Genomic DNA, 27,244 nt, shown 5'->3' on the forward strand with positions numbered 1-27,244 from the left:
CACTCATATGTGATACATTTAAATCCATCCATGTGTGAAAAAGTGAATGCACTAACAAAAATACCTTGGAGTAAATGCACATACCATGGTACACGAACATGGTCAACATTCACTATCACAGAATTATTTCTTACTTACCGATAATGCGTGAGGTGATGTAGGCAATGTCCAACTCTCCTTTTGTATATCTAAATTGTACAAAAGAGCACATATAACCTCAGTATAGACAGCATAACATATTCATATCCATTTTGAAGGCATAAGGTTTCAATTTATTTCACAAAATTATTCTGATGTCCTTAATAAAAATGGTATAATTCTTATCTATCAATACATTATGGTAAAGTTATAAGTTATAACCCATTTTACTGAAAAAGTTTAATTAAAAAGTATAATTGTGGTAATGATAAATGCATTATGTACTTATATACTGTACATGCACACTAATGTTCAAAAGTTTAGGGTCATTAAGAAAAAAAATTCCAATAAATGCCATTTTATTTTCATCAAAATGTCTAATAATATGTAACACAACTGTTTTCAGCATTAATAATAAGAAGAAATGTTTATTGAGCACTAAATCAGCATATTAGAATGATTTCTGAAGGATCATGTGACACTGAAGACTAAAGAAAATTCAGCTTTGCCATCATAGGCATAATATATATATACATATATACAGAATTATACAGAATTAGAATAATCAGTTACATTATTCTAAAACAGTTAGAATAATCATAATATTTCACAATATAACTGTTTTTACAGTATCAAATCAAAAATAATGAAATAAATGTAGCCTTGTTGACCATAAACGACTTCTTTCAAAAAAATCTTACTGACCCCAAACTTTTGACAGAAGTGTATATTAATGTCTTTGAGTCACCTAACAGTATTCTAGACATAGGGGACCACATTACACAACATCCAAATCACCTCAGTAATCTGCTGAAGCGTGAAATCCCTCTAATCAGATCATATGTAAACAAGCTACTATTCTAAGCCTCTGTGCAAGAGGTGAATGAAATATACTAGTAGTTTACATTGTGTGTGTGTGTGTGTGTGTGAGTGTTTGTGCAGTGGTCTGTATGTGTGTGTGGGTTTCATTCACCCTTTGAACAGTAATGGAAAATAGTTTTTTCATTATCAATGTATGTGTGTGTGTGTAAGAGAAAAGCACACAGAGTTGGAGAGAGCTGATAATTTAAATATTTTAATTTAGCAAGGTTACTATGCAGTACATTTTCATGTCCCAATTATGTTTTAATATACTGGACAAAATATAAATATCACATATCATGAAATATTAATAGCAATATTTTTGGTTACATAATAGTACATTTAATTTTCACTGAGTTCAATAATGCTCTCTGACTTAAGAGCACCCTAAGTAACCTGGTGGATCTGATCTGCTTCTGGGTCAGTCAGGAGTAAAATGCTACATTACATAAGAGCTTTGTGCTATGTCTACCCATTAGTGTTGAATGCTTTCCTTTCAGCTGAGTGATAAACACACATGAATAGTTCAAAAGTTCTGGAAGCTCAGCTATCCCATGCATCACCAGAGTATTCTCTGGATAACTGCACATCAGCTGGGTCACAAAACCGTAACAAAGAGTAAACATTGGTTCCCTGCTGAACCAGCAGCTTTCTTTCTAAGGTCTGTTATGCAGTTGGTGATAGTGATGATGGTTATGAATGTATTGTGCCATTAACATGAAGATAGACACATCATTGGTCATTGTGCATAGTACCTGAGATACATATGTGAAGTATAACCTTACATAATTATACATTTAGAATAAAAAAAATCTCAGTCAATCTCAGAGAGAGCAGAAGACATGTTGTAATGAAGCAACACCATCACTGTGCGAGCGCCCATATCTATTCTCATGCCAATACTAACACACATGTACCTAAACAGAATCATTATATTGTGAAATCTTGATTTATTAATAGTAACATTCGTTACACAAAATTAGGTCAACAGGTACTCTATTGAAAGACCTTGACTCTGTTTTCTCTGAATTCTTACACATGAACACAAGTGCAAACATGCACAAATTTGTTTTTCAATCATGGTGGAGAACTTTAATGGACTTCTGTTGTTTTTATATTGAGCAACAGTGTTTGGTATATTTAACAAGCTGTTTTCTAAATTAGGACAATGTAGATAATTCACAATACAAATAAACCAGGGGACTTACGTGGCCACTTGGTTCATAACCTTGGTAGAGGTGTCTTTGATGGTGTCTTTGAGGTTGTCCTTGATGTTGCTGAAGAACTTTCCAGCACCTCCTTTCACCATATCCAGAAGTCCCCCTCCATAGTTTCCATCCATATCTGGAGACGGAGGGCCTTCAAATGAGCAGAATTTCATATCTTACAACAAACATGCAGACAAGACACCACAAACACACATTTTACATGTCATGACTAGTGATGGACTGGTATATCGATACATACCCTATTCAAAAGTTGAAATGTTTATTATTATCAATGTTGAAAACAGTTGTGTTGCTTAATATTTTTGTGGAAACTTTTGTGATCTTTTTTTTTTTTTTTTGATGAATATAAAGTTAAAAAAAACATACTTCATTTGAAATAGAAATCTGTTGTAATAACATAAAAGTCTTCATTGTCACTTTTTTTGAACAATTAAATGCATCCTTGCTGAATAAAATATTAATTTCTTTAAGAAAAAATCTTAATGAACCCAAACTTTTGAATGGTAGTGTAAAAACTCAGCTAAACACTAGTCATGACTACACATATTTTCATGCTTTTACAATGACTAGCATGCAGTCTACCATGAAAACAAGGTACATCTATATCAAACATGCAGCATCTAATGGCAGATGTCTAATGCTGCAGTGGCACTGATCACCAAGGAAACTCAATGTCAAATCATGTGCTAAATGTGCTTATCTGAAGATTTAGTTTCCCTTGTAAATATAGTTACTATATGCTCAAAACCAAAGCCGATCCACCACCTTCTCTTCTAAACCAGGAACTTTCACAAATGCATTATATGAAATACCTCATAAATAGGCTAATCAATTATAAATGCTACTGTATGTACAGATGCCTCTTTAGCCAAATCTGCATTAGATGATGATGGTACAAAGCTGAGTGTAAGTGAACGGAAAAATGAAACAGACTTGAGGAAATGGAGAAAACATTGAGCATCTGGCGTATATGTGAGAGTGAGTCAGTGTTATATGTCCATGACACTAGACCACACCCAAATCAAAAATCTGACTCAAGAATCTGAAAAAGCCACCTCCCACTCAGCTACAGATTTCACCTCCTCATGCGCTCACACACATACACAAAGCTGTATTAAAAAACAAGTCTGGCAATTCTCATCAGTAAGCAGACAGGCTACAATATTGGGTTGTCGAACAATGTCATGCATCAGCATTCTAATACATACAGATCCTACCATGCAACCCTAAGTCCCTCAGCTAGTTTATGTACTATGGAAGTTTGTCATAAAATGGATGGACAAAAGTATGTGGTCCTCCTTTATTGCTATATGGCTTCCACTCTACAAACATTCTATATGTTGGAAGGTCTGCTGGTTTTTGCTCCCATTTAAACACGAGCATGACTGAGGTCAAATGTTCACTGGCATTCAGGGTTTTATGAAACTATGGCCTTCAAGTATAATATGTACAACAAATATAGAATTTTTTGTCTATTTTTAATTTGCCAATGAAAATAGTTCCAAATAAAGCCAAAGTAGAATCAAAATTTAAATGATTTTGTTTGAATCAATGAATTAATGACTCGGTTGTTTTGTTTATGAATGAATCATTGTTTTTGAACTAATCCCTTGAGCAAATGATTCAATGACTCACTCATAAAGTTTCTTGTCACCGCCTACTGGCGTAACGATAAAACCATGTACTTTCTTTGAACAAGTCATCCAATCTAGCAGTACGAGGAACTGCTGGAAATTATGGCCTGTGCTACAGAGATTAGATCTCCCTTGGAAGCGCGAGACGCTGCAGATTGCTCACAGGTGTTTAGACGAGCATTTTTTAATCTGGCCGTAAATATGCAGCTCCTGTGAGTCTTCAGTTTCTCCCGGACCTTTACACTGAGGTGGAGAGTGCCTACCGTGCCTTCCCCTATCCGCACCTCAAACCTCGGGGGATCCTGGGCCCTCTCAGTCTGAGGACAACAGACAGGCCCAGAGGAAGAGTGTTGCCAGGTTGGGGAAACAGCCTCCCCAACCTGGGGTCTACTTAAGCAGGCAGTTTCCTCATGTACACTGGAAATTGTTAATATGGTCGAGCTTGGGCCTCCCTCTTGGGGTATGTAAGTAGGTCCTCTGCTCCCATTAGAGAGCTTGAGATGATCACCAGACTACAGGGGATACCATGGAGGGTACCCACCCCATTATTGGGATACCTCTTTTGTTGGACCTCCACGCTCTGTTCTGGCTCCTAGTGGGCTAAATTACCCATCCTCTTAGAGTCTATTGTCCCTGGTTTTAGACTATTCTAATCTGGGTATCACTGTCTTGGGTGAGCATTGGACTCCTTTCAATTAGAGGGTCTTTCTGCTGAGTCCTCAGCTCCCTAGAAAACCCATCTCTGGCCCTGGTGAGAATTAGCTTTTTGCCTAAGCTTGCATCCCTTCTCACTGGTTGAGCACTCCTATTCAGACTGTGCAAGATGCTGACCCTAGGTCAGGCAGGGTGGAGCATTTCAATACAAAATGCTCCCCTGTGGCATTTAGGGGTTGGACCAGATCCCCCTATATTTGTAAAGTTCATGCCTCCCCCTTTGCGTGTTTCTAAGCAGGCTAGCTTCCTTAAGTATTCCTGAAGCTGTGGCCATCTCCTCCCAATCTGGGTCTTTTAAGCAGACAGTCCCTTTAGGAGATTTACCGAGGTCTAAGATGTCTCCCCCTGTTAGTGGGTCCTTAAGCAGACAACTCCCTTAGGTTATGAGTGACAAGCGAGGAAACCTTTGTTTCCTGTGCTAGTTTGCCTTAAATATACTGTCTGGCTCTGAGGCTAGCATTAACAGACCTTTTAACTCTGCCTGTCTAAAGTAGAAGGCTTGGAGCTTGGGTGGTGGCTGTAAGCAATTATGTCACTGACAGTTCCGTGGACCTGAGTAAGGGAATCTGACTCTGGCACGCAAGTCCGTTGAGTTTTGTAATGTGCTTGCCACAGTCATTTTGGCAATCATTCCCTCAGCATGGCAGCGTGGGCATTTGCTCCCCAAAGTGTCCTCTAGAGGGCCAATGTCGTTGGCAAATGACATTGTCGCGTTTTTACACGTGCTTCAGACACCAGTCACACTGAAGCCATTCCCCAGTGTCCTCTAGTCTTAGACAGGTGAGCAACTGTTTGGATACTTCTATCGACAGAAAACGAATTACCGTGAGTAACATGTTTGAGAGTCAGCTGATGCAAGCTTGACAAACGTGACTTGCCAGAACTAATGCTACGCTTGATTTGGAGTAACAGTAATATATCATTTTCTCCACCATATTTTAAAATAAATTGCATGCCATTCAGCAACACAAGTTATCCAGCTTTTATTATTATGATGTTCTAACATTGATCTAGCTTACTGCAATGTGCAACAAGCGTCGCATAGCAGCCACCAAGCAAATGCGCAGAGTAATGGTAACATAACTTTCAACAGACTCAAATGTATTTTTGTATGATTGTTTTGACCAAGTAAAACAGTGATGTGTTACATCACAATTTTAATTAGTAAAGTTAAACTTAAGTGTAGTAATTACGCACTCATGACTGTTTTATTAGAATGAAATAAAACACTGTGAATTTAAGTGAACAAACGTAACTGTAACAAAGTTCAAGTTCAGGGAAGGAGGAGGCAGACGTTAAATGTAACTTTAATCATAAAATAAACATAAACAACTAAACACAAGGAACGGCAGTGGCTGAGTGTGGCACGTATGCATAATACCATGTAAATATCAGCAAAATAATGCAAAAAACAGCAACGTAAAATGTCCCAGGCTCTCGGCCCCGTCCTGCTTCATACCACAGTAATGTTAATGAAACTTTAATACATTAGCTCATCCATGAACATGATTTCTGCTTGAGTCCCATCGGATTGTTTTTCATCGGGTGTGGAGGTGAAGACGACAACTCCCATGTCATTCACATAGTCGTCAAGCTATGCCTTTGTTATTGTTTTGAATAAGCGACCTCTAGCAGAGAAACTTACATACTGTGCCTTTAGTGTATTTTTAAATACACTAAAGCAAAGCAAAGCAATTTGTCAGAAACTCTAATAAATTACTGCATTTTTTCTTTTCTCTCAAAGAGGATACATGTACAAATCCAAACTGAATTTAACTGTGAGCACATGGCAACATCTGTAAAAACATAGTACAATTTCTGTGCATTTCTATATATACTACAAAGGCGTTGCAAACAATTAGTGGAACTGTAACCCATAGTCACATTTGTTTTTGGTTTTTTAGTTTCTGTTTTCAGGCCTTTTAATTTGTATGTTCTGGCTTTCCTGTGTTTACTTGCAATCTCCTGCTCCAGTGTTCCGTTTCTAGTCGTATTCTTCGCTATTTTGTTAAATAAAAGTTAAAGCTGCAATCTCATTCATCCTTGACTTACCCTGCTGTGACACCCATACAGTAATTTACAGACATTTCTGTTCATTTAAGATCACTTCTTTGCAGCCGAACACATGCGCACTTATACTCAGAATAAACGTCTTTCATTCAAAAGAGCTGCAGACTTTAGAGAAGGCTGTAAGTGAGCAGTGTTCAGTGTGTTCAAATGTGCTGAGATGAAACATTCTGTGGGGGAAATAGTTCTCACAGGGATCAGAAACATGATTAGAATTAACATGTCTTCTGTATGTGCCAGTGCTTTTTTACATTTTGCCTCATTCTTAGATGTGACATTATAGGCAGCAGACTAGGAAAAAGTCACGTTTACGCGTGTAAGAACATCCAAACAAAGTGGGCACATAAAAAAATCTACTGTACTAAAATGAAATATCAGTGAAATGTTGCTTGCACATATGTATAATTTTAATTAAAGTCAAATATGCATGTCATTTTGAATTGCTGTCAATGGAAAAATATGTTTTTAGAACTAACACTCTATATAATGTGAATATTTTTGTCAGTGAGTTAACAGTGAAAAACATTGTCAGCACTTTTCTGCCTCCAACTTGTTGTTGTAGCTAGAAGAGCAGGGTGGCCTGGCAATGTTTTAGTAGTGGGTCCAGCCAGAGAGTGGGCTTCCTGTCAGACTTGCCATTAAGGTACAGAGGATCTCTATACTGAGTGAACAAATATGCAGGAGCGTAGTTGACTTCAAAGTCCAAGGCTGCCCTTCTCACAGAGCACAGAGTCTCTGAACTCCTACTAATGTCCCTTTAATCGCACAAAGAGCACAAGAGTGCTTGTATGTGTGTGTCAGAGAGAGAGGGGGCCGTCCTGACCACAAAGATCAGATCAGTGGATTTGTAATATAAAAGAATGGGTTCCTAACACATTTGCTCTTTTATTCTCTATCACCATCACAATCCTCCTTTCTTTTGTTCCTTTAATTCAGCAGAATTGAGCCACAGAGGCTCTGTGATGTGCAGCCCCCTGTGTGTTGGTGTGTATAATTGTGTGCTTGTGTGTCTTGTTACAAGACCCGACTGGCTTTTCAATTATAGATCACCTACAGGCTCATACAAAGCTACTGTCTTTTAAAGCAGCAATTTAAAACATTCAAAATTCCTTCATAAATTTCAAAGTGAATAATTATGAAACTAAATGAACAGAGGTTTGATCAAGGTCAGAATTTTCTCTAAAATTAGCTTATATTAGAAACTCACTCTAATTGCACTGCATGTGACTAGGCTTCATGCTGAAAACATGGCCACTGCAATGAAGCAGCCATAGAATCAACAACCCAGCACTGCCTTACAACACTCCCACAACGTTACAGTAAGCTGGTCCTGCCTTATGATGAAAACTATACTGTTTTAATTCATTGTGTCCTGCCAGAACTGTCTTTTCAATAAAGACATAAGAAGCAAGCAATTGGTTAACCATGCCATATATGAAAAGAAAACATATTTTACATGAGGTTTTACAGTAAAATATTATAAAATAAAAATATATTTAACAAAGCAATATGCATACGTTTAAGGTAAAACATTTTTAAAATATATATTTCGTATAGAGGAAAAAGTATTGCCTTGTAATCAATGGGGAAAGGTGCTTTCCTTGCACAATCCATAACATTTGTTTAGATATTTTTTTTTTTAAGTTGTGTTTCTTCCATTATATCATCAGTTATATTGTGAGAGTAGATGTTTTATAATAATTTAATAATTATCTGAATTATTTATTTGGTGCTATTTAGTATTTTTTAATTGACTGTGGTAAACAGAAAGGCAACTTTTGATCAACTTGTTTAAATCACGATCAATGTGTTGTTATCAGTACAATTTAAAGAAATTAACAGATTTTAATAGCTAAAATACACTGAAAAGTGATGAATTTTAAGTGATTTTAACCTAAATACATTACTTCACAATAATAATACCAACAATAATATCATAAAAACTAATGTTTTATTGCTTAAATCAAGTAAATAGCTCTTTAAGATGACAAATGCAGATCACCACTTTTTGCAGTGTATGTTAACATTATGTAATTTAATATACAGTTATGTAGGAACCGTAAAATACATAGTGACCAAAACTGCCGTCCTGTAATGCTTGTTTTAATGGTTAACTTCTGGCAAGCACAGCTTTCATTTTTTTTCTTTACTGAAAATTTAACAACAACAACAACAACAACAACAACAAAAAACAATGTGAGTGTAGGCTATATAAATTCTCTTTTTCTCACACATCCAAAAACACCAGACCGAAGCAGACACCAGCTGGGAATAAAAGCACCTGACACTAGCTCTTCCTCATGTCTCAGTCCTGAAGGCCACCTTTCATCCCAGATCACTGCAGTAAAACGGGAGCAATCCCAGTATTGTAATACAGACATCCAAACTCTTTTTTTAGGTATTGCTATCCTAGTCCATATAAAACTGCATACAAGAACCCAACTACATGCACGTCCAAAGAAAATTGCATAACTGCATAGCACACCAATGCATAAGGCAACAACAAACGTCATTTATGCAGATATATCTAGTTCACAAAACTCGAATTTCAATAGCTTATCTGTCAACTAACAATCAAAGTAGTTACTGTAGCTTCCAATACGCCAGCTCTGTGACTTTGATCAATTGTCATGACACAGCAGCACACGAACAGACGACACGAAGCACATGCTTCCGGCGGATATCGACAACTAATATTAAATCTACCACAGAGGATTCATACATGAAATCAGCATGACTTGAAAACAAACACAAAACAGGTTGTCTGATGCGTATCAAATGAAGGAGCGGCTGGCCTGCAAGCGCCATCCGGTCGACGCGGTTTTCATACCTGAGCTGTCCATGGTGCTGTAGTCGTCCTGTCGCGCGGGGCCTGTCTTAACGCTGCCGAGGGTCACTGCCGTCAAACCGCTGCCGCCGCCGCCGCCGCCGCTTCGTCCCCCGGTGCAGAAGTCTCCGCTGCTATCGACCAGCTGCAAAGATTCGTAGCCATCATAACTGCTCTTTTTCTTGTAGCCACCTAGCAGGCTCATGAGCACAACTGGGAATCACATAGACGTACGACAACGACGATTTCAAGAGACTAGGGGAATGCACATGTTCTGTATTGGAGCTCGGAGGGTGGGAATAATGTGCTTTCCAGCAGGCTGCCCCGCTACATACGGCCGCTAGCTGCAGGAGAGAAGAGGGCGGTGTGTCATCAAGCGCCGCATTTACTACACTGCACACACACAGAGCCAGCAGCCAATCAATGCAGCCAGTTAGCAGCCCACTCTGCACCCTCAATCCACATCCAGTGCCTGTTTTATACCTCAATATTTTAATGAGATACATTTATAATAAATTAATACATGATTGATAATATTATCAAACATTGACAGATCATAAGTTCATTATAGTTCAAATGACAAGAAAAGAAAAAAGAAATGATATTGCGCATTTCTACATTATTTTTAGCTGATTTTATTTTGTAATTATTGTATTACATTTTTATAAATTTGTTCACTATTACTGTATTGCAGTAATGTGACTCATCATTGAGAATAAAATAAATAAATACATTTAAAAAGTCCAGACACATTATAGACTATTTAGGAGGGAAAATGTGCTGTCATGAAAACAATAAAATAAAAAAAGTGTAATGAAAATTACACATTACAAAATTACACTGTGTAATAAAAAATCGATTGAAAGTACACTTTCAAATGAAAATGACCTCAAGCCATCCTAGGTGTATTTGACTTTCTTCTTTCTGATGAACACAATCTGAGATATATTAATAAATATCCTGATGCATCTGAGCTTTATAATGGCAGTGAGTGGGATCAACGAGTATGAGCTGAAGAAAGTGCTTCCATCCACATCCATCTATCAAAAACATTCACATGGATCCGGGGGGTTAATAAAGGCCTTCTGAAGTGAAGTGATGCATATGTGTAAAAAAAGTATCCATATTTAACAAGTTATGAAGTAAAATATCTAGCTTCCACCAGACCGCCTTCCGTATTGAACTTACGAAAAACAGAACTGGCGTCATGTCAGTTAAGCTTTTTCCGTAAGTTGAATAGGGAAGGTGTAGGACGTAGCGTATGCTTTTTGAACTGCGAGAGTTTTACTCTTTCTTCGTAAATTGAATACAGAAGACGGTCAGGCGAAAGCTAGATATTTTACTTCATAACTTGTTAAATATGGATTTTTTTTTTTTTTTTACACAAACGCATTGCTTCACTTCAGAAGGCCTTTATTAACCCCCCGGAGCCGTGTGGAGTATGTTTATGATAGATGGATGTGGATGGAGGCACTTTCTTCAGCTCATACTCATTGATCCCACTCATTGCCATTATAAAGCTCGGATGCATCAGGATATTTATTAATATATCTCTGATTGTGTTTATCTGAAAGAAGACAGTCATATACACCTAGGATGGCTTGAGGGTGAGTAAAACTAATTTTCATTTGAAAGTGAACTAATCCTTTAATACTGTATTTCTAAAAAGGCTCACACAGAATCTGAAAATGCATAAATGTCAATAAATCCCTCCTTGCTTGTTTGTTTATCAACTATTGTTAACTATTGTATACATTGTTATTGTTGGTTTGTTAACTAATTTGGCTAATTTGGTCATGCTTTCATGCTTTTAGCTCCATTTAACACTGTCCAGTCCACAGAAATCTGCCGAATTCCCCTCAAAATCAGCAAAGAAATATTTTCACCAGCTTGTTTTTGCTTTGCGTACAAATAAACATTTCAAAACAATTCATTTCTAAAAACTGAAGGCTGTGAGATGTGATAATACAGGCATGTATATTTAGTATGTAAAACGTTAAATCTCTCTTTCCCATTAAAGACCAACTTGTATGGCTGTTTAGTTCAAACCTAAATTTGCCTTGGCTGTATCTGTGGACTGCAAATAAATGTTGCTGTTATTGAGTGGGCTTTGCATGGTTTTCTGTGCACAAAAATACGTTTTTATGGCTTTATTGTCTATGGGCAACCCTGATATAGCGTTGAGTGCTTTGCCAGTGGAAGTCAGGCCATCCAAGACTTCCTCTCAGGAAGGATGATTTATCTCTAATTGAGCTACTTGATGCTTCCCTTCATGCAGCCCCCTTGCTTGGCAGCCACTGGGGCTACATGCTTTCTCATAAGAGAGCTGGAGCCTGGGCAACCCTTTGAGAAGAGTGAGACTGAGAACACAGCATGTAGGAAGTGTCACTGAGAGAAAGGCTCTAGTTGCTGTCTGCCATTAATTACCAATTTAACGCCAACTCCAATTCATTTGTTTACCTTTACCGTTATAAAAGCGATCAATAAAAGTGACCCTGGGTCAGCTGGAGGACACCATTGGACACCTGAAATACAAATTTTTAGAAATACAGAAATATATGATGGTATTGCTGAAGGGCAAGAGCATGGCAATGTCATTATTTCAGTGTATACAATGAAAATCAGCCGATGAGAAAGTGGTGAACAAGCATATGCACATTAAATTCCTGGAAGAAAACACCACCAACAACAGCAATCATTGTAACTTGTAACTGTCAAATTTAAATGATTAACTAGTAAAACAGTTTTGTTTAACTGAAAGGCTTATAGGGCCTGAAAGGCTTTATGTCTAGGAGTTAATGTTACACTCACAGGTTGTTTTTTAACACATCATGTGATCATTTTCAAGACCTGTAACTTGTAAATGTCTGATAATCAGTCACCGACAATATTACAAGAATCTTTATAAAAAATCTCACTATATTTTATAACCACGTCTAGCAGTTCAGTTCAAAACTTCTGTAAAAAGCAGGACTGAGCTGGAGACAATACGCAACAAACTGTTTTTTTTCCTATTCAAGATCTTTTCTTATAATGTTTGAGAGACAGTCGTCATATTCACAAACTGCAATGAATATGATACAACTATTAACAAAGCTAACATGCCTCACATTCTCTATGGCTGAATGAAGTGAACTTGGTTTCAAGGCTGGGTTTGGATTCATTTTTAACATAATAAAAGCTTGAATTGTAGCGGCTTGCTTAAAAGAAGTTACTTGCGCTGCATTAACCCTTTTAGACACCTTATAGAGTTAAAGGATTAGTTCACTTTAAAATGAAAATTACCCCATGATTTACTCACCCTCAAGCCATCCTACATGTATATGACTTTCTTCTTTCAGACGAATACAATCGGAGTAAAAATCACCCTGATGCTGAAACCACCTGTTTAAAGCTCAAAAAAAGTGCATCCATTCATCATAAATGTACTCCACATGGCTCCAGGGGCGTAATAAAGGCAAAGTGATGCTTTTGTGCAAGAAAAATATCCATATTTAACACGTTATAAAGTAAAATAACTAGCTTCCGCCAGACTGCCTTCCATATTCAACTTACGAAAATAGCGTAACTGACATCGCATCAGTTACGCTTGTTTCATAAATTGAATACGGAAGGCGTAGGGCATAGTGTAACAATTTTGAACGGCAAGAGGCATTACACTTTCTTCGTAAGGTTAATACAGAAGGCGATCTGGCGGAAGCTAGATATTTTACTTTATAACATGTTAAATATGGATATTTTTCTTACACAAACGCATAGCTTTGCCTTTATTAACCCCCCCGGAGCCATGTGGAGTACATTTATGATGGATGGATGCACTTTTTTGAGCTTCAAACAGGTAGTTTCCGTGCACTGCCATTATAAAGCTTAACATCAGGGTGATTATTAATGTAACTCTGATTGTATTCGTCTGAAAGAAGAAAATCATATACACCTAGGATGGCTAGGTCTTTGCAGTTGGTAATATATAATAGGCTTATTATAGATAAATTCACATTAAATTCACAAAATAGACATTAGATAAATTCAGCTAAATGATGTGACTTCATGAGAAACATTATAAGGCTAGACATTGAGGATTTTGTGCAACATTGCCTCCATGGCAACAGGGAGCGCAACCTTCAATAGCTCCTTGCATGATGATGCAAGGGATTTCCTTTAACCTTTTATACCATCATAAAACTGACCTCGTGCTTATCATAGATGACACATTAAGAGCACTAAAACTAAAGCACATAACTTTTTCTTTGCCATTGATCAAATTGAGATTTCTGTGATTTTTTTTCCTCATCAAACACATATAGCTCTAGAGAGAAAAATTGATTATTTGAGGACAAATAATTTTGTGCCATTTACTTCCATTTTCCAGAGGGAATGAATAGCTTATCATTGCTTATCAGTGGATCAAACTTACAAACTATTGTGTGGATTAAAAACAAACAAAGGAAACACCAGGTAAATTAACAGACTTTTTTTTCTCAATTGTTATGAACATGTTTCCGATGATATACTGATATACTGTACAATATTGTATATATATATATATATATATATATATATATAAACAAAATATAAAAAATCAATAATAGATAAACAATCACAGCAGCTTAATGATGTTCAAGCTGTATTTGGACCATATCTTGTCAAACAGCTAAATGACCAGCTAGCACCTGCTAATATGACAATCTCAGACCAGCTAAAAACCATTTACCAGAAAACATTTTAAGATTGTTTTTTCTGCATGCTCGTCGTGCATCTTTTGTCGAAATCTCGGTTTATCAGAAGAAATAATAATAGCAAGCAATGGTAAGCAATGAGGATTACTAAACCATCACCACCTCCTATGCATCAGTCTAGAAACGCGTCCGATCAGCTGATCTGCTTTGCTTGTCGTGACTCATGTAGCTTATTCTTTCTTAAATCAGGCCTGGCGGCAAATAAAAATGCCCGACCGTGATATTATACTGCAAAGATGTTAACATGACGAAGAGCACATCAAAACAAAACATCTATGGCACTATATATAACGCAATACTTGTTTATCAATGCAGATAAGGATAAAAATCCATCCTCTCGGTCCATTATGACATCACGACAGCCACAACGGTTTATACATAGGCTATTAATAACATTTCACTACGTAAGATCGAAGTGTCTCATTCAGTGCTGTATGACTACCGCTACTAATAATAAATACATTCAGTTGTATCTAAACAGCATTTTCTTCCTACCTTTCGATGCACTGTCTCTCATTCTCCGATGCCCCAGCTGCTGTCAGAAACGCTGACCTTTCATTTGTCATTCGCTAGCTGTCAAAGGTCAGATTGGCGCATGTCCCAGCGAATCGTGCTGCGTTTCGAAGAAGCTCTTGAGCAGATACTGTTGTTGCAGCAACGATGAGCTACTTCAGCATCATCGAATCAAAGCCCACAAGGTAAATTCACAAGGACCTTAAATTGAACTAAATTAGTAGATTGGATTGGATATATTGTTTTTATGGATATGTTATTTTTATTTTTTTTAAATGTTTAATAACTGTACAAAATATACACGAAACCGTTCATATTTAGGAAATCACGGAATGGATTTTTTGAAATGGAGTCAAATCTATCACTGATTTCTTTTTCTTCCTTTTTTTTTTTTTAGTTTTATTTTAGTAATATTAAGCCGTCAGATTTATCTATTTTTATGCGAGGTGAGATTATGATAATTTTAGATGCGTGTCATACTGAGACTCCCTTCAGCAATGACACCTTTTTTGTACGTTTCGGGACTTCCTTCATGCCGCGCACAGACTACAGCAGCAGATGGTACGTGTTACTATGGCTGAGGCTGAGATCATGAATATTTATTAGATTATGGTGACGTTGCTCCATAAACGTCCTCTGGCAGCGTCCTGTCATTTAACCTAATTAATATTCATTAGCCGCCCTTCGCCGTAGTAGAATTCGTACATAAACGTCAACGCGCAGCCCCCAGAATGAGGACAACCCTCCCAACAGCTGGTCAGACGTGACGTCGCTTTTACGTAGGACGTTTTTACATCAATAACGCTAATAATAATCCTTATACAATATATTATATATACAGAAGCTTCCTCCAAAAAAGTCCTTGTCATAAAGAACTACAGTGGGTGAAATAAATGAATGTTCATGATCTTTCACACCCTCTTTAATGAACTGTCCAAAACTGACATCAGGAAGGCACTAGCTCTAGGATGAACTAACAAATAAAAATACTTTTAGGACATTCTTTGTTCCACTGTCAATTAGTTTATTGAATATTATGTGAATTATGTTTTATGTGTATTGTGGGTGGCCAAAGACCAATTTCCATAAGAATGAATAATAAAGATACAATACAAAAGAATACACTTCAAATTTCTGAGAAAATAAGTTTATTTTCTTTGGGGAAAAAAAGGAAAGCTCAGGCATATAAATTCTTATACATGGTATTGCACAACAAGAGGGCGTAGAATTATTATGAGTGTTTTCTCCAACACTTATTGGCTGGTATATAGGACTGAAACAGAAAACGAGAGAGAGAGAGAATGGGAAACAAGAAAGAATAAAAGAAAAGCAAACAGAGAAAAATAAAGATAGTTTGATAAGTATCACAAGGTAATGTGTGCCTAACACTCTGAGATCCTTTATCTTCTCTCTGTTTTGATGACAAATTTTAATCTAATTGTAATTTAATCTGTGGTTTCTGGTAAATCTGTGCTTTAATCTTCTGGATAAAAAAGATATCACTGTTGTTATGGCTGAACACAGTCACAGTTATTAATTTACAAATAGTTACAATATATAATCATGTAACCTCACTAGATTCTTTCTGATCAAAGTTCTCTCAGATATGGCTCTTAAAAATGCAATGCCGAACAGTATTCACCAAAAAGAGGCAGTGTTTAACAAACATTTGATATGAAATAGGGTTATTTCATCACATTATACTTATATACAGCCATTTGCTATAGTGTTACCAATACATTGGTTTGATTTTTTAACACAGTTAAACATTCTATCAACATATTTTAAACAATAAGGCCTGGTGTCCACAATAGCATTTTCAACAGTTTAAGAAATTGTACTTTTCCAAGGCATATGGGCATATTTGGATTATAGAGCTTGTAAAACACATAAACATAATTATAGCATTTCTTATAGTGTGTAGTAGCATGATAACACTACAATGAAATATGTGAGAAATGCAAACACGTCAGTCAATATAAAGTAAAGCCTCCTCAGGAATAATTGAATCTGGCTAGAATCTCATTGGAATGCTTGAACAGTTTCTCATTCATTTAGACAAAGTCACATGCGTCAAAGTCACCCTTCACTTATTATTCATATGTGATTTAATTACACCTAATTAAATCTGTGCATTCTGAATCAAATCTAGGAACCAACAACACTTTATAAAATTGGAGAGCAAGTTCTAGAAATTTGTGGAATCTTTTCAACAATTGAAATAATCAAAGATAGCACTATGAAGAATATTACTGTACTACAAATGGACAAGTTGAAATCATAACATGGAATCTTTGGAAATCGATGTGGTCAATCAGTAATTCCTCTGAGATGAGGCCACGTTGGATGTAAGATTGTCAGAGGATTTCCTCAGTGAGTTGAAGCACACCGTGCATCTGACTGGATGGTGGGGATCTTTGTGCTGAGGAGTGTGCTGATATTCGGCCAGATCTGATCAGTCTCTGTGTCTGAGTATGTGTACAGGATGCCTTTAGCCCTTCAAAGGTACACAGAATTACATTGCTGTTAGTAAATAAGGTACAAGGTACACAAGTCATTTGTTCATTTGATTCAGAGTCATAGAAGTATAATCATAAGCACACTGGGTCAGTTTTGGATTTCATTCCAAAATTAAATGGTAATTCCTATAAATGTGTCATGAGCTTACTTATAGAAATCTATGACAGGTTTGGCAACATCTTTGTAGTGTCTCAGTCTGGCCACCAGGGCTTCTGGTCTGTCATCCTCCTGTTGAATCAATGGCTCTCCTGTGATGTCATCTATCCCCTGCAAACACAACAGAAATTAGCAAGGCTAACAATTACCAAACTTTTTTTTTTAATGTAAGTACAAACCCAATTCCAAACAAGTTGGGACACTGTACAAATTGTGAATAAAAAAGGAATGCAATAATTTACAAATCGCATAAACTTATATTTTATTCATAATATAATATAGATAACATATCAAATGTTGAAAGTGAGACATTTTGAAATGTCATGCCAAATATTGGCTCATTTTGGATTTCATGAGAGCTACACATTCCAAAAAAGTCGGGACAGGTAGCAATAACAGGCCGGAAAAGTTAAATGTACATATAAGGAACAGCTGGAGGACCAGTTTGCAACTTATTAGGTCAATTGTCAACATGATTGGGTATAAAAAGAGCCTCTCAGAGTGGCAGTGTCTCTCAGAAGTCAAGATGGGCAGAGGATCACCAATTCCCCCAATGCTGCGGTGAAAAATAGTGGAGCAATATCAGAAAGGAGTTTCTCAGAGAAAAATTGCAAAGAGTTTTAAGTTATCATCATCTACAGTGCATAATATCATCCAAATATTCAGAGAATCTGGAACAATCTCTGTGCGTAAGGGTCAAGGTCGGAAAACCATACTGGATGCCCGTGATCTTCGGGCCCTTAGACAGCACTGCATCACATACAGGAATGCTACTGTAATGGAAATCACATCATGGGCTCAGGAATACTTCCAGAAAACATTGTCGGTGAACACAATCCACCGTGCCATTCGCCGTTGCCAGTTAAAACTCTATAGGTCAAAAAAGAAGCCATATCTAAACATGATCCAGAAGCTCAGGCGTTTTCTCTGGGCCAAGGCTCATTTAAAATGGACTGTGGCAAAGTGGAAAACTGTTCTGTGGTCAGACGAATCAAAATTTGAAGTTCTTTTTGGAAAACTGGGATGCCATGTCATTCGGACTAAAGAGGACAAGGACAACCCAAGTTGTTATCAGCGCTCAGTTCAGAAGCCTGCATCTCTGATGGTATGGGGTTGCATGAGTGCGTGTGGCATGGGCAGCTTACACATCTGGAAAGGCACCATCAATGCTGAAAGGTATATCCAAGTTCTAGAACAACATATGCTCCCATCCAGACGTCGTCTCTTTCAGGGAAGACCTTGCATTTTCCAACATGACAACGCCAGATCACATACTGCATCAATTACAACATCATGGCTGTGTAGAAGAAGGATCCAGGTACTGAAATGGCCAGCCTGCAGTCCAGATCTTTCACCCATAGAAAACATTTGGCGAATCACAAAGAGGAAGATGCGACAAAGAAGACCTAAGACAGTTGAGCAACTAGAAGCCTGTATTAGACAAGAATGGGACAACTGTTAACTGTTGCAGACTGTTATAAAAAGAAGAGGGGATGCCACACAGTGGTAAATATGGCCTTGTCCCAACTTTTTTGAGATGTGTTGATGCCATGAAATTTAAAATCAACTTATTTTTCCCTTAAAATGATACATTTTCTCAGTTTAAACATTTGATATGTCATCTATGTTGTATTTGAAACTTCCACATCATTGCATTCTGTTTTTATTCACAATTTGTACAGTGTCCCAACTTTTTTGGAATCGGGTTTGTACATTAAAGACAGGTGTGACCAAAGATTGTGTAACATCAATTGTTATCTTCATTTTAATCAAATTTATTTTACTCAAAAAAGTACTTGAGTAAAATAAAGATAACTATTTTTTTTGTTTGTTTATGATTTAAGCATTTTATAATCATTATGAACAAAAAGGCTTCAGAAAGAGCCAAAGGGAATAAATAAATAAATAAATAAATAAATAAAACAAAATAATATAAAAAATGATAATAACAATAGTGAAATGTAAAAAACATACATACATCCCTATTTATACACACGTATATATGTGACCCTGGACTTCAAAACCAGTCATAAGTCGCATGGGTATATTTGTAGCAATAGCCAAAAATACATTGTATGGGTCAAAATTATGGATTTTCTTTTATGCCAAAAATTATTAGGATATTAAGTGAAGATCATGTTCCATGAAGATATTTTGTAAATTTCCTACCATAAATATATCAAAATTTTATTTTTGTAAGTAATATGCATCGCTAAGAACATTTGGACAACTTTAAAGACGATTTTCTCAATATTTGTTTTTTTTTTTGCATCCTCTTATTCCAGATTTTCGAATAGTTGTATCTCGGCCAAATATTGTCCTATCCTAACGGTTTTGTGGTCCCGGGTCACATATAGTCCTGGAGAGTTTTAAAATGTGCAAGAAAGGGCTGCCAAATTTTAATAAAAATACTGTAGTCCACTGAAAAGAATATCTAATATCTAATTTCATAAAATATAGGGTATCCTTTTTCCAATCTGTGAGATTGTAAACTTTCAGTAAAATTAAGATGTCTCGCTAGCAATCTTATAAGAACAACAAAATTTGTAAAATGAGTGGGCAGCAAAAGACCGACGGCCAACACCACAAAAAGTCCAACAAAAGGCGATGCAGGAGTTTCTACGGAGGTAATAGCTAAAAAAGAATCAAATACCGACCCTTAAAATGAGGAGAGAGCTGGGCCGGTCCAAAACATATGAGTTAGTGTGGCTGGTTCCAAGTGACACCTGTCACATTCTGGATCAATGGTTGGATTAATCCGTCTGCATTTAGACCAGTGGGCTCTAAGAACCACCTTACATTGTATAAGAGCATGACGTGCATAAATGGACGAGCAGTTAATTATTTATTACTCACCCTACTTAAGAAATATTGATCTGCAACGTGCGTTCACGAAAGCTTCACGAGTCACGACGCATGCGTGTTGTGTTCAAGCGAGAGCTGCCATTGTTGTGTGAACACGCTTTGGATAATATTTTGAAAATAAAGTGATAAATTATTATTTTTTTTTTTTGCACAAAGCACTCATGTGGCTTCATAAAACTGAGTTTAAGCCATTGGAGTCACATGGAGTACTTTAAACCCTTTACACCAGGGGTGGACCAAGTCCTACTCCTAAAGGGCCAGAGTTTAGATCCAACCCTGCTTCAAAACACCTGGTTGTAATTTTGAAGTAATTTCAAAGACCTTTATTAGCTGGTTTAGGGGTCTTAAACTCTGCAAGAAGGTGGATGAGCAGTGTTTTGAAATCGCCCATCACTAGATATTGTGGAATAAAGTCACTATTTTGATATTTTTAGCGCACAAAAAGTATTCTCGCTGCTTTATAATATTAAAGTTGAACCACTGTAGTCACATGAACTGTTTTAAATAATGTCTTCAGTAGCTTTCTGGGCATTGAAAAAGGGAGTGTTATTGCTGGTGATGCAGGCCTCACTGAGCCATTGGATTTTATCAAAAATATCTTAATTTGTGTTCCGAAGATGAACGAAGGTGAGGAACGACACAAGGGTCATAATGACATGATGACATAATTTTCATTTTTGGGTGAACTAACCCTTTAACTTTCTACTACACAGAAGCATATGGTGTTTTCCATTGAAAGAAAATTAGGTTTCAGCTTCAGTGTGAACACAACTCCCATTTGTGAAATAGGACACATCTTGTGTCTCAATCCACTCCCTAGTTCAGTAGTAACTTAAGTACACAGCCACAGTTAAAAAATGGTAACATCTAAATTAATTCAAAATATTATTAATATCAGTAAATAAACCTAAACACATAAATTCATACCAATAAAACTGTTTGTATGGGCCAAATCAGGTACAAAGTGCACAAAAATGCTTGCTCCCTAAAAATTCCTGTTTTGCTTAAAGGTGCCCTAGAACCAGTTTTTACAAGATGTAATATAAGTCTAAGGTGTCCCCTGAATGTGTCTGTGAAGTTTCAGCTCAAAATACCCCATAGATTTTTTTAAATAAATTTTTTTAACTGCCTATTTTGGGGCATCATTAACTATGCACCGATTCTGCGCACGACCCCTTTAAATCGCGCGCTCCCTGCCCCCCGAGCTCTTGACTATAATACAGTGCATTTACAAAGTTCACACAGCTAATATAACCCTCAAATGGATCTTTACAAGATGTTCGTCATGCATACTGCATGCATACGTCGGATCATGTGAGTATAGTATTTATTTGGATGTTTACATTTGATTCTGAATGAGTTTGAGGCTGTGCTTCGTGGCTAAAGCTAACATTACACACTGTTGGAGAGATTTATAAAGAATGAAGTTGTGTTTATGCATTATACAGACTGCAAGTGTTTAAAATTGAAAATAGCGACGGCTCTCTTGTCTCCGTGAATACAGTAAGAAACGATGGTAACTTTAACCACATTTAAAGGCAGGGTAGGTAAGAAATTTTGTTCCAAATTTGTTTAAACTTTCTATATATATACATGCATAATTAAAATGTAAGAACTCTGGTAAAAAGAGTATAAAAATCGAGTGACTCTAGACCGTTTAATCTGTATTAAACACAGCTCATTATTTCCATCCGGGACGAAACATAGGATTGGCTTAGGCGGCTGTCACTCTCTCGCAACCATGGCAACCACCCTTTTGCCACACATGACCTGCCCACTTGCGCGCGCACGTTTGATTTGGGGAATCCAAGAGGCACGGATCCTAGGAATACCAAAACAATGGCAGAGAAACAGCAAGCTAAATTCACAGTATCGGCCTATGCAGTTAGTGAAGGCAAACCAGGCAAAAAAAGGAAGACAGTAACAGTACAAGAAAAGGCAATGAACAAAAAGTCTTTGGATAAACAAAGAAATAAAACGCGAGTTAATATCGGCGTGGCTTTCCAGCGATGGCGAGAACTGAGGGAACTCAAGGGGCTGAAAAGTGACTCCTTGATGGCTTTATTTCTGCTGGACAGGTAAATCTTTCTTTTTGTATTTTGATCATACATATTTTTTTGTTTATTTTTTCATGAAGCATGTGTCATTAGCACACGTAGCTGCGTAATATAGCTAACATAACATTACTTAGCGAGCCGTAGTAGAGACGATAAATAATGATAGCTATAGTGTTGAATTGTGCATAATTTTACCCTCTGTCTAAGTCTTTTACCATGTTCACCTGCAAGTTTACCTGCACGTTTTTTTTCGCCTTTGTTTTGTTTTTATATTCTCTACCTATGTTTACTGATGTCTTTATCTTGTATCTGTGTGTGTCGTACACACTTTGTTGTATGTGTGTGTTATTATTTTGTGTCTGCAATGCAGTTGTGAGTTGATATTTGAGTGTATGTTACTCTGTTGATCTGTAGAACAACGTATATGTTATGAATCTTACACGAAATTCATCTTCATCACAGTGTAAATGATGGTAATGGAAAAACGTGTATCATGCAACCTGTTTTTAGCTTTGCCTTATAGATAACTAGCTCGTTAGCGAATCAAAAAATATATATTTTAAACTTTACCAATATCAATATGCTAGCTTGATAGTGAGTACTAAAATACATCTTGTTTGTTTATCTTCATAATTTTAAAGTTATTTTTATTACATGTGATTCTGACATGATGTCACTACATGCACTGTGCTCCTTCCTCTCCGCTCGTCTCAGGTAAATAATGCGTCTTCCAGCTCAGTGGTCGGAGTCACACGTTCATGCGTTTTGGGGGCGTGGCTTTGGAAGGAGCCCAGAAGGGAGGGGGTGGAGTGAATGGAAATAATGAGCTGTCTTTAAAACAGTCGTGAGAGGTCTACAGACACTCGATTTTTATACTTTCTTTTTCAGAGTACTTACATTTTAATTATGTATTGATATATAAATAAAGTTTAAACAAATTTTGAAAAAAAGTTTTTTATACATTTTTTTGCCTACCCTGCCTTTAACAGTACATTAGCAACATGCTAACGAAACATTTAGAAAGACAATTCACAAATATCACTAAAAATATCATGTAATCATGGATCATGTCAGTTATTATTGCTCCATCTGCCATTTTTCGCTATTGTTCTTGCTTGCTTACCTAGTCTGTTGATTCAGCTGTGCACAGATCCAGACGTTAATACTGCCTGCCCTTGTCTAATGCCTTGAACATGGGCTGGCATATGCAAATATTGGGGTCGTACATATTAATGATCCCGACTGTTACGTAACAGAGGCTCACTGTATGTCATTTCCATGTACTGAACTCTTGTTATTCAACTATGCCAACGTAAATTCAATTTTTGATTCTAGGGCACCTTTAAAAATGCAGTGCATATTTTATGACACAATACTATATTTACTCAATTTAACAGGAGGATAATGTGCTATACATTGATGTTGTTGCTCAACCTGCTTTTGGAGCCCAGGAGGAGTCAGACTGAATAGTATGAGTTTAAATAATAAGACTTCTGAATTAAGGTTTCAGTGCAGAAACAATAAAAACTAGTATTTTCACCTGGACGCGGGGAGGATTGAAGCACATATTATACACTCTCCCACTGGATGGATGTATCCAGCGATGTCGCAGTCTTTCCTTCAGTGTTTCCAGAGGGATGTTGAGGTTGATGGCTACATCCAGATCACATGTACTGTTTAGGGCTTCAGCCTGAGCTAGTGTTCGAGGGAAACCTGGAAGTAAGTTCACAAAAATTACTTCTAACACTTAATACAGGCCAAAAAATTAATGCGCACACCTGAATTATTCACATATGAGTGATTGCATTTTCTTCATTTCATTATAACATTTTATGATGTCATTTGAAGGTTATGAATAAATGCTATTTTGAAATGTCACACTTTTGTTGCAATGTGTAGTTTCATAACTATGTATAAATGTCAAGTGTTCAATACTACATCCTTATTGGGCCCCCCGCTGGCAATGCTATATTGATAAAAACAAGCATACAAACAAAACATAATAACCTGTGTATTATGTGTTTTTTTATTATAGCATTGCCAGTGGGGGACCTGCTTTCATTACTTATGACTGAGTGTAGATACTTTTTTGTTGGTATATTTTAATTTTAATCTTTAGTTGGGATTAGCCTTTGCGCTTTAATCTGTACAGTCCTGCAATACAGGAACACTAGTTTAATCCATGTAGCAAGATTTTTTGTAGGTCACACTGCACACCTTTTCAATCAATGTCTAATATCCTAACATCCTATATTGGGAGCTATAGTGACTTTGACTTTCTAAGATAGCAGCTGTTACATCTTGATTATCTGACCTCACAAATCACTAATCAATTAATAAAAATGAAAATAGGGAATGTGAGGCAACATATTTCCAATACTCCTAGGTTACTTCCTAAATTTAGTAACACTGCAGATTGTTTTTAGTTTCTGTTCAATGAAGAAATGAAAGTTTTGCTTCCTCTAAAGAGATTTTGCTTAGTCCTAAATAAATAAATACAAATAATAACATAGCAAAAGGATTAAACATTAAAGTTGCCATGAAATGACAGTTGCGATAGTCTTTTCTTCCCTATTGTGATGTATATATACAAGTGAAACGGCTTCTCCAACAAGAAAAAATGTAGGGTGGAACTTGATTTTGTCCATCAGAGAAGAGATGTCATTGCAAGAGGGAGAGGACGTTATTTTTATTATTATTATTATTATTATTATTATGAGGGAAGATGGATTTAAAAAAATAATGATGTGAAAGTATAAATCATTTATAATTAACGCTGCAATATTCCATGAAAAAAATAAGAACTGTCCATTTTGATTTTATGGTGACTTTTTAATGGGATTTACCACCATACCATCCAACAACCAGCTGCATTTTGTCATCTCCTCCAATCTAGGCAGCAGAAGACGTGTCATGACATGGTCTGGCACCAGCAATCCTTTTTTTATATATGTCTTAGCTAGAACACCAGCTTCTGCAAAAAAAAAAAAAAAAGGGAATGAATGGAAAACATATTTTTCCATAATAATCATCAAACCTATATGGCTTTATATATTTCTTTAAATAATGTTCCTCCAAGAATGAAAGCAGCTGCAATTTTTAAAAGACATACTTAACAACAAAATTCTGCTTACGTTCAAACTTAAAATGTACACATAACCTTTAACTAAGACAAATCAATTATTAATCATATGATTTTAACCACAAGCTAGATTGTTAATCATATAATAGATCGAGCAGTCACATGAGCGTCTGATGCCCACTGATTTCATATTGAATTTAGAATATGAAAACAAAGTATGATAAAAATCTTAATGTCATGGCACAAATTTCAACTTTTTACAGTTAAAAGCTATGCCACACAGCCACAACTAAAATGTTACAGTATATTTTTCGGGTAGCTAAATCAACTCTCAGCCTTCAAAGACTAATGCACAAAAGTGTATTTAGTAAAATGGGGGAAAAAATGTGTTAAAGCAAAAAGTTATATTCTTTTTAACCAAAAAAGATGAGTCATAAAAAGTCCATTCTAGCTCATTTATAATGAGGAAACTGAATGTGTATATACTGTGTTGATTAGTATGAAAATTCCTCTGTCTTTATCTACTTGCATGAATGCCAGCTGAAGTCTTAATACGGGAGTTTTGCATGGCAACAGCGAAATAAAACAGAAATGTTGAGTGGCATCTTGCCAGCATGGCAACTTTTAAACGCATTTACCTCACATGAACTCTAAACATCATGACGAGGGTGTACTAACCACATATTCCAAACTGGCAGGACCAAAAGTTAAAGAATCTTAAAACACACAATCTGAATAGCCTATATAAACCGCAAAAGTTGGTTACACCCCTTCATATGAAAAAGACATCCCTTCTCACTGTGCATCTAGCATTTGTTGATATCGACAGGTCTCTAGAGATAAGAAGCTTCCAGGAAAGCAACCGAAAGTTAGTAAATTTTTGCAAAGCACGCACCAGTTTTGGCAGAGATGTTTTCTCGAACAAAGTCTCCACTGGATAAATGTTTGAGGCCGAAACTGTGCGCGATCCTCTCCGAGATGGTCCCTTTCCCCGAGCCTGGGGGACCCATGATAACAGCCCGGAATAACTTGGACATATCCTTACCGAACTGCCCTGTTTACAATAAAAACGAGTCCAGCATTACTACTGAAACCATGCAAATCACGCACTTATTTGACACAGTTTGCAATGTAGTGCGCGTCTGCATACAATTCAGAGATTACAGTTGCGTTAAAGCAGATCTTCAGTGCAGAATGAGGGGTGGGGACCTGTAACATCGAATAAAACCAAAAAATCACACAACAAGGAGCGACTTAAAAAGTTCTAGGTCAAAAACAACAAACAAACTTACCCACCCAACAGAGTACTGTACTATTAAACTGTTATTTCCACGGTGAAAACAGAGCCCGTTGTCACTTCATTAAAATCGTGTAGCCCTTCGTTGACGCACCGCCTACTGCTCTTTATGTAGACGTGAGCGTCTCCTCTCTGCAAATGAATGGAGGAGAAACATAAACGCCCTATTTTAAAACGCCTCTAGTATAGCGTCGCACTGAAAAATATAGAAGCTGCACCGTATAGGAGTATGGTCGTTTAAGTATTTAGTTAAAACGGTTGCACTTGACCGCAATACATAAAAATATCTCTTAAATACAATATGCGGGTCATACAGGGAATTATAAACAAAACGTTCTTGTGATATTTGTATGATATGAAAATCTACAAGTGATAATGAATGACAGCTAAAGTCGACGTACTGTTGCTATGGTTACCCAGGGCAAACGCGATTTCCGTTTGCAAGCGTTTGTTTACTTAGGCTACCACTAGTTGAAAACGGGTTCGTTGAAAATAACCGACTTTTAGCTTCCTCATATGGTTATTTGGAGAGATTTAAGTTAGAGGCG

The 27,244-nt window shown here is 36.7% G+C and overlaps 2 protein-coding genes across 14 annotated transcripts in view; both read right to left on the reverse strand.

Annotated features, from left to right (window-relative positions):
* Window positions 1-15,040, reverse strand: part of dnajc6 (DnaJ (Hsp40) homolog, subfamily C, member 6) — a 39,972-nt gene extending 24,932 nt beyond the window's left edge. For 2 of the 8 annotated variants that reach the window (XM_048199895.1, XM_048199889.1), the window contains exons 1-3: window positions 9,474-9,920; window positions 2,208-2,358; window positions 139-188 (exon numbers count right to left, since the gene is read on the reverse strand). In XM_048199895.1, the coding sequence (XP_048055852.1) occupies window positions 139-188; window positions 2,208-2,358; window positions 9,474-9,675 (403 nt within the window). In that variant the 5' untranslated portion in view covers window positions 9,676-9,920. Of the gene's footprint in view, window positions 1-138; window positions 189-2,207; window positions 2,359-9,473; window positions 9,923-14,701 lie in introns of those variants that run through there. The other 6 variants (XM_048199896.1, XM_048199894.1, XM_048199891.1 and 3 more) reach the window with 6 other exon arrangements.
* An 810-nt stretch (window positions 15,041-15,850) lies between these two features.
* On the reverse strand, window positions 15,851-26,984 carry ak4 (adenylate kinase 4). 6 transcript variants are annotated; one of them, XM_048199903.1, is made up of 7 exons: window positions 26,696-26,984; window positions 26,564-26,608; window positions 26,295-26,453; window positions 25,172-25,291; window positions 23,858-24,030; window positions 17,388-17,506; window positions 15,851-17,216 (listed from the first exon to the last, which is right to left on the reverse strand). In XM_048199903.1, exons 3-7 carry the CDS (start codon window positions 26,434-26,436, stop codon window positions 17,090-17,092), a joined length of 681 nt encoding a protein of 226 aa, XP_048055860.1. In that variant the 5' UTR covers window positions 26,437-26,453; window positions 26,564-26,608; window positions 26,696-26,984; the 3' UTR covers window positions 15,851-17,089. The 6 variants fall into 6 exon arrangements, with proteins under 6 accessions (XP_048055860.1, XP_048055858.1, XP_048055855.1 ...); XM_048199901.1 differs by having other exon boundaries at window positions 26,692-26,984; XM_048199898.1 differs by having other exon boundaries at window positions 26,550-26,608; window positions 26,696-26,979.
* Window positions 26,985-27,244: the final 260 nt, after the last annotated feature.

This window comes from Megalobrama amblycephala, linkage group LG8 (assembly GCF_018812025.1).
Source record: "Megalobrama amblycephala isolate DHTTF-2021 linkage group LG8, ASM1881202v1, whole genome shotgun sequence".
In the NCBI taxonomy this organism is placed as follows: domain Eukaryota; kingdom Metazoa; phylum Chordata; class Actinopteri; order Cypriniformes; family Xenocyprididae; genus Megalobrama; species Megalobrama amblycephala.

Excerpts from the sequence above, each read along its gene's own strand:
- ak4 (XM_048199903.1), bottom strand. The coding sequence starts at position 26,436 with ATGTCCAAGTTATTCCGGGCTGTTATCATGGGTCCCCCAGGCTCGGGG. Across the intron at positions 24,031-25,171 it reads ATGCAGCTGGTTGTTGGATG|GTTTCCCTCGAACACTAGCT; the intron begins GTATGGTGGTAA and ends ACTTACTTCCAG. Across the intron at positions 17,217-17,387 it reads CCTGTCATAGATTTCTATAA|GGCTAAAGGCATCCTGTACA; the intron begins GTAAGCTCATGA and ends GTACCTTTGAAG.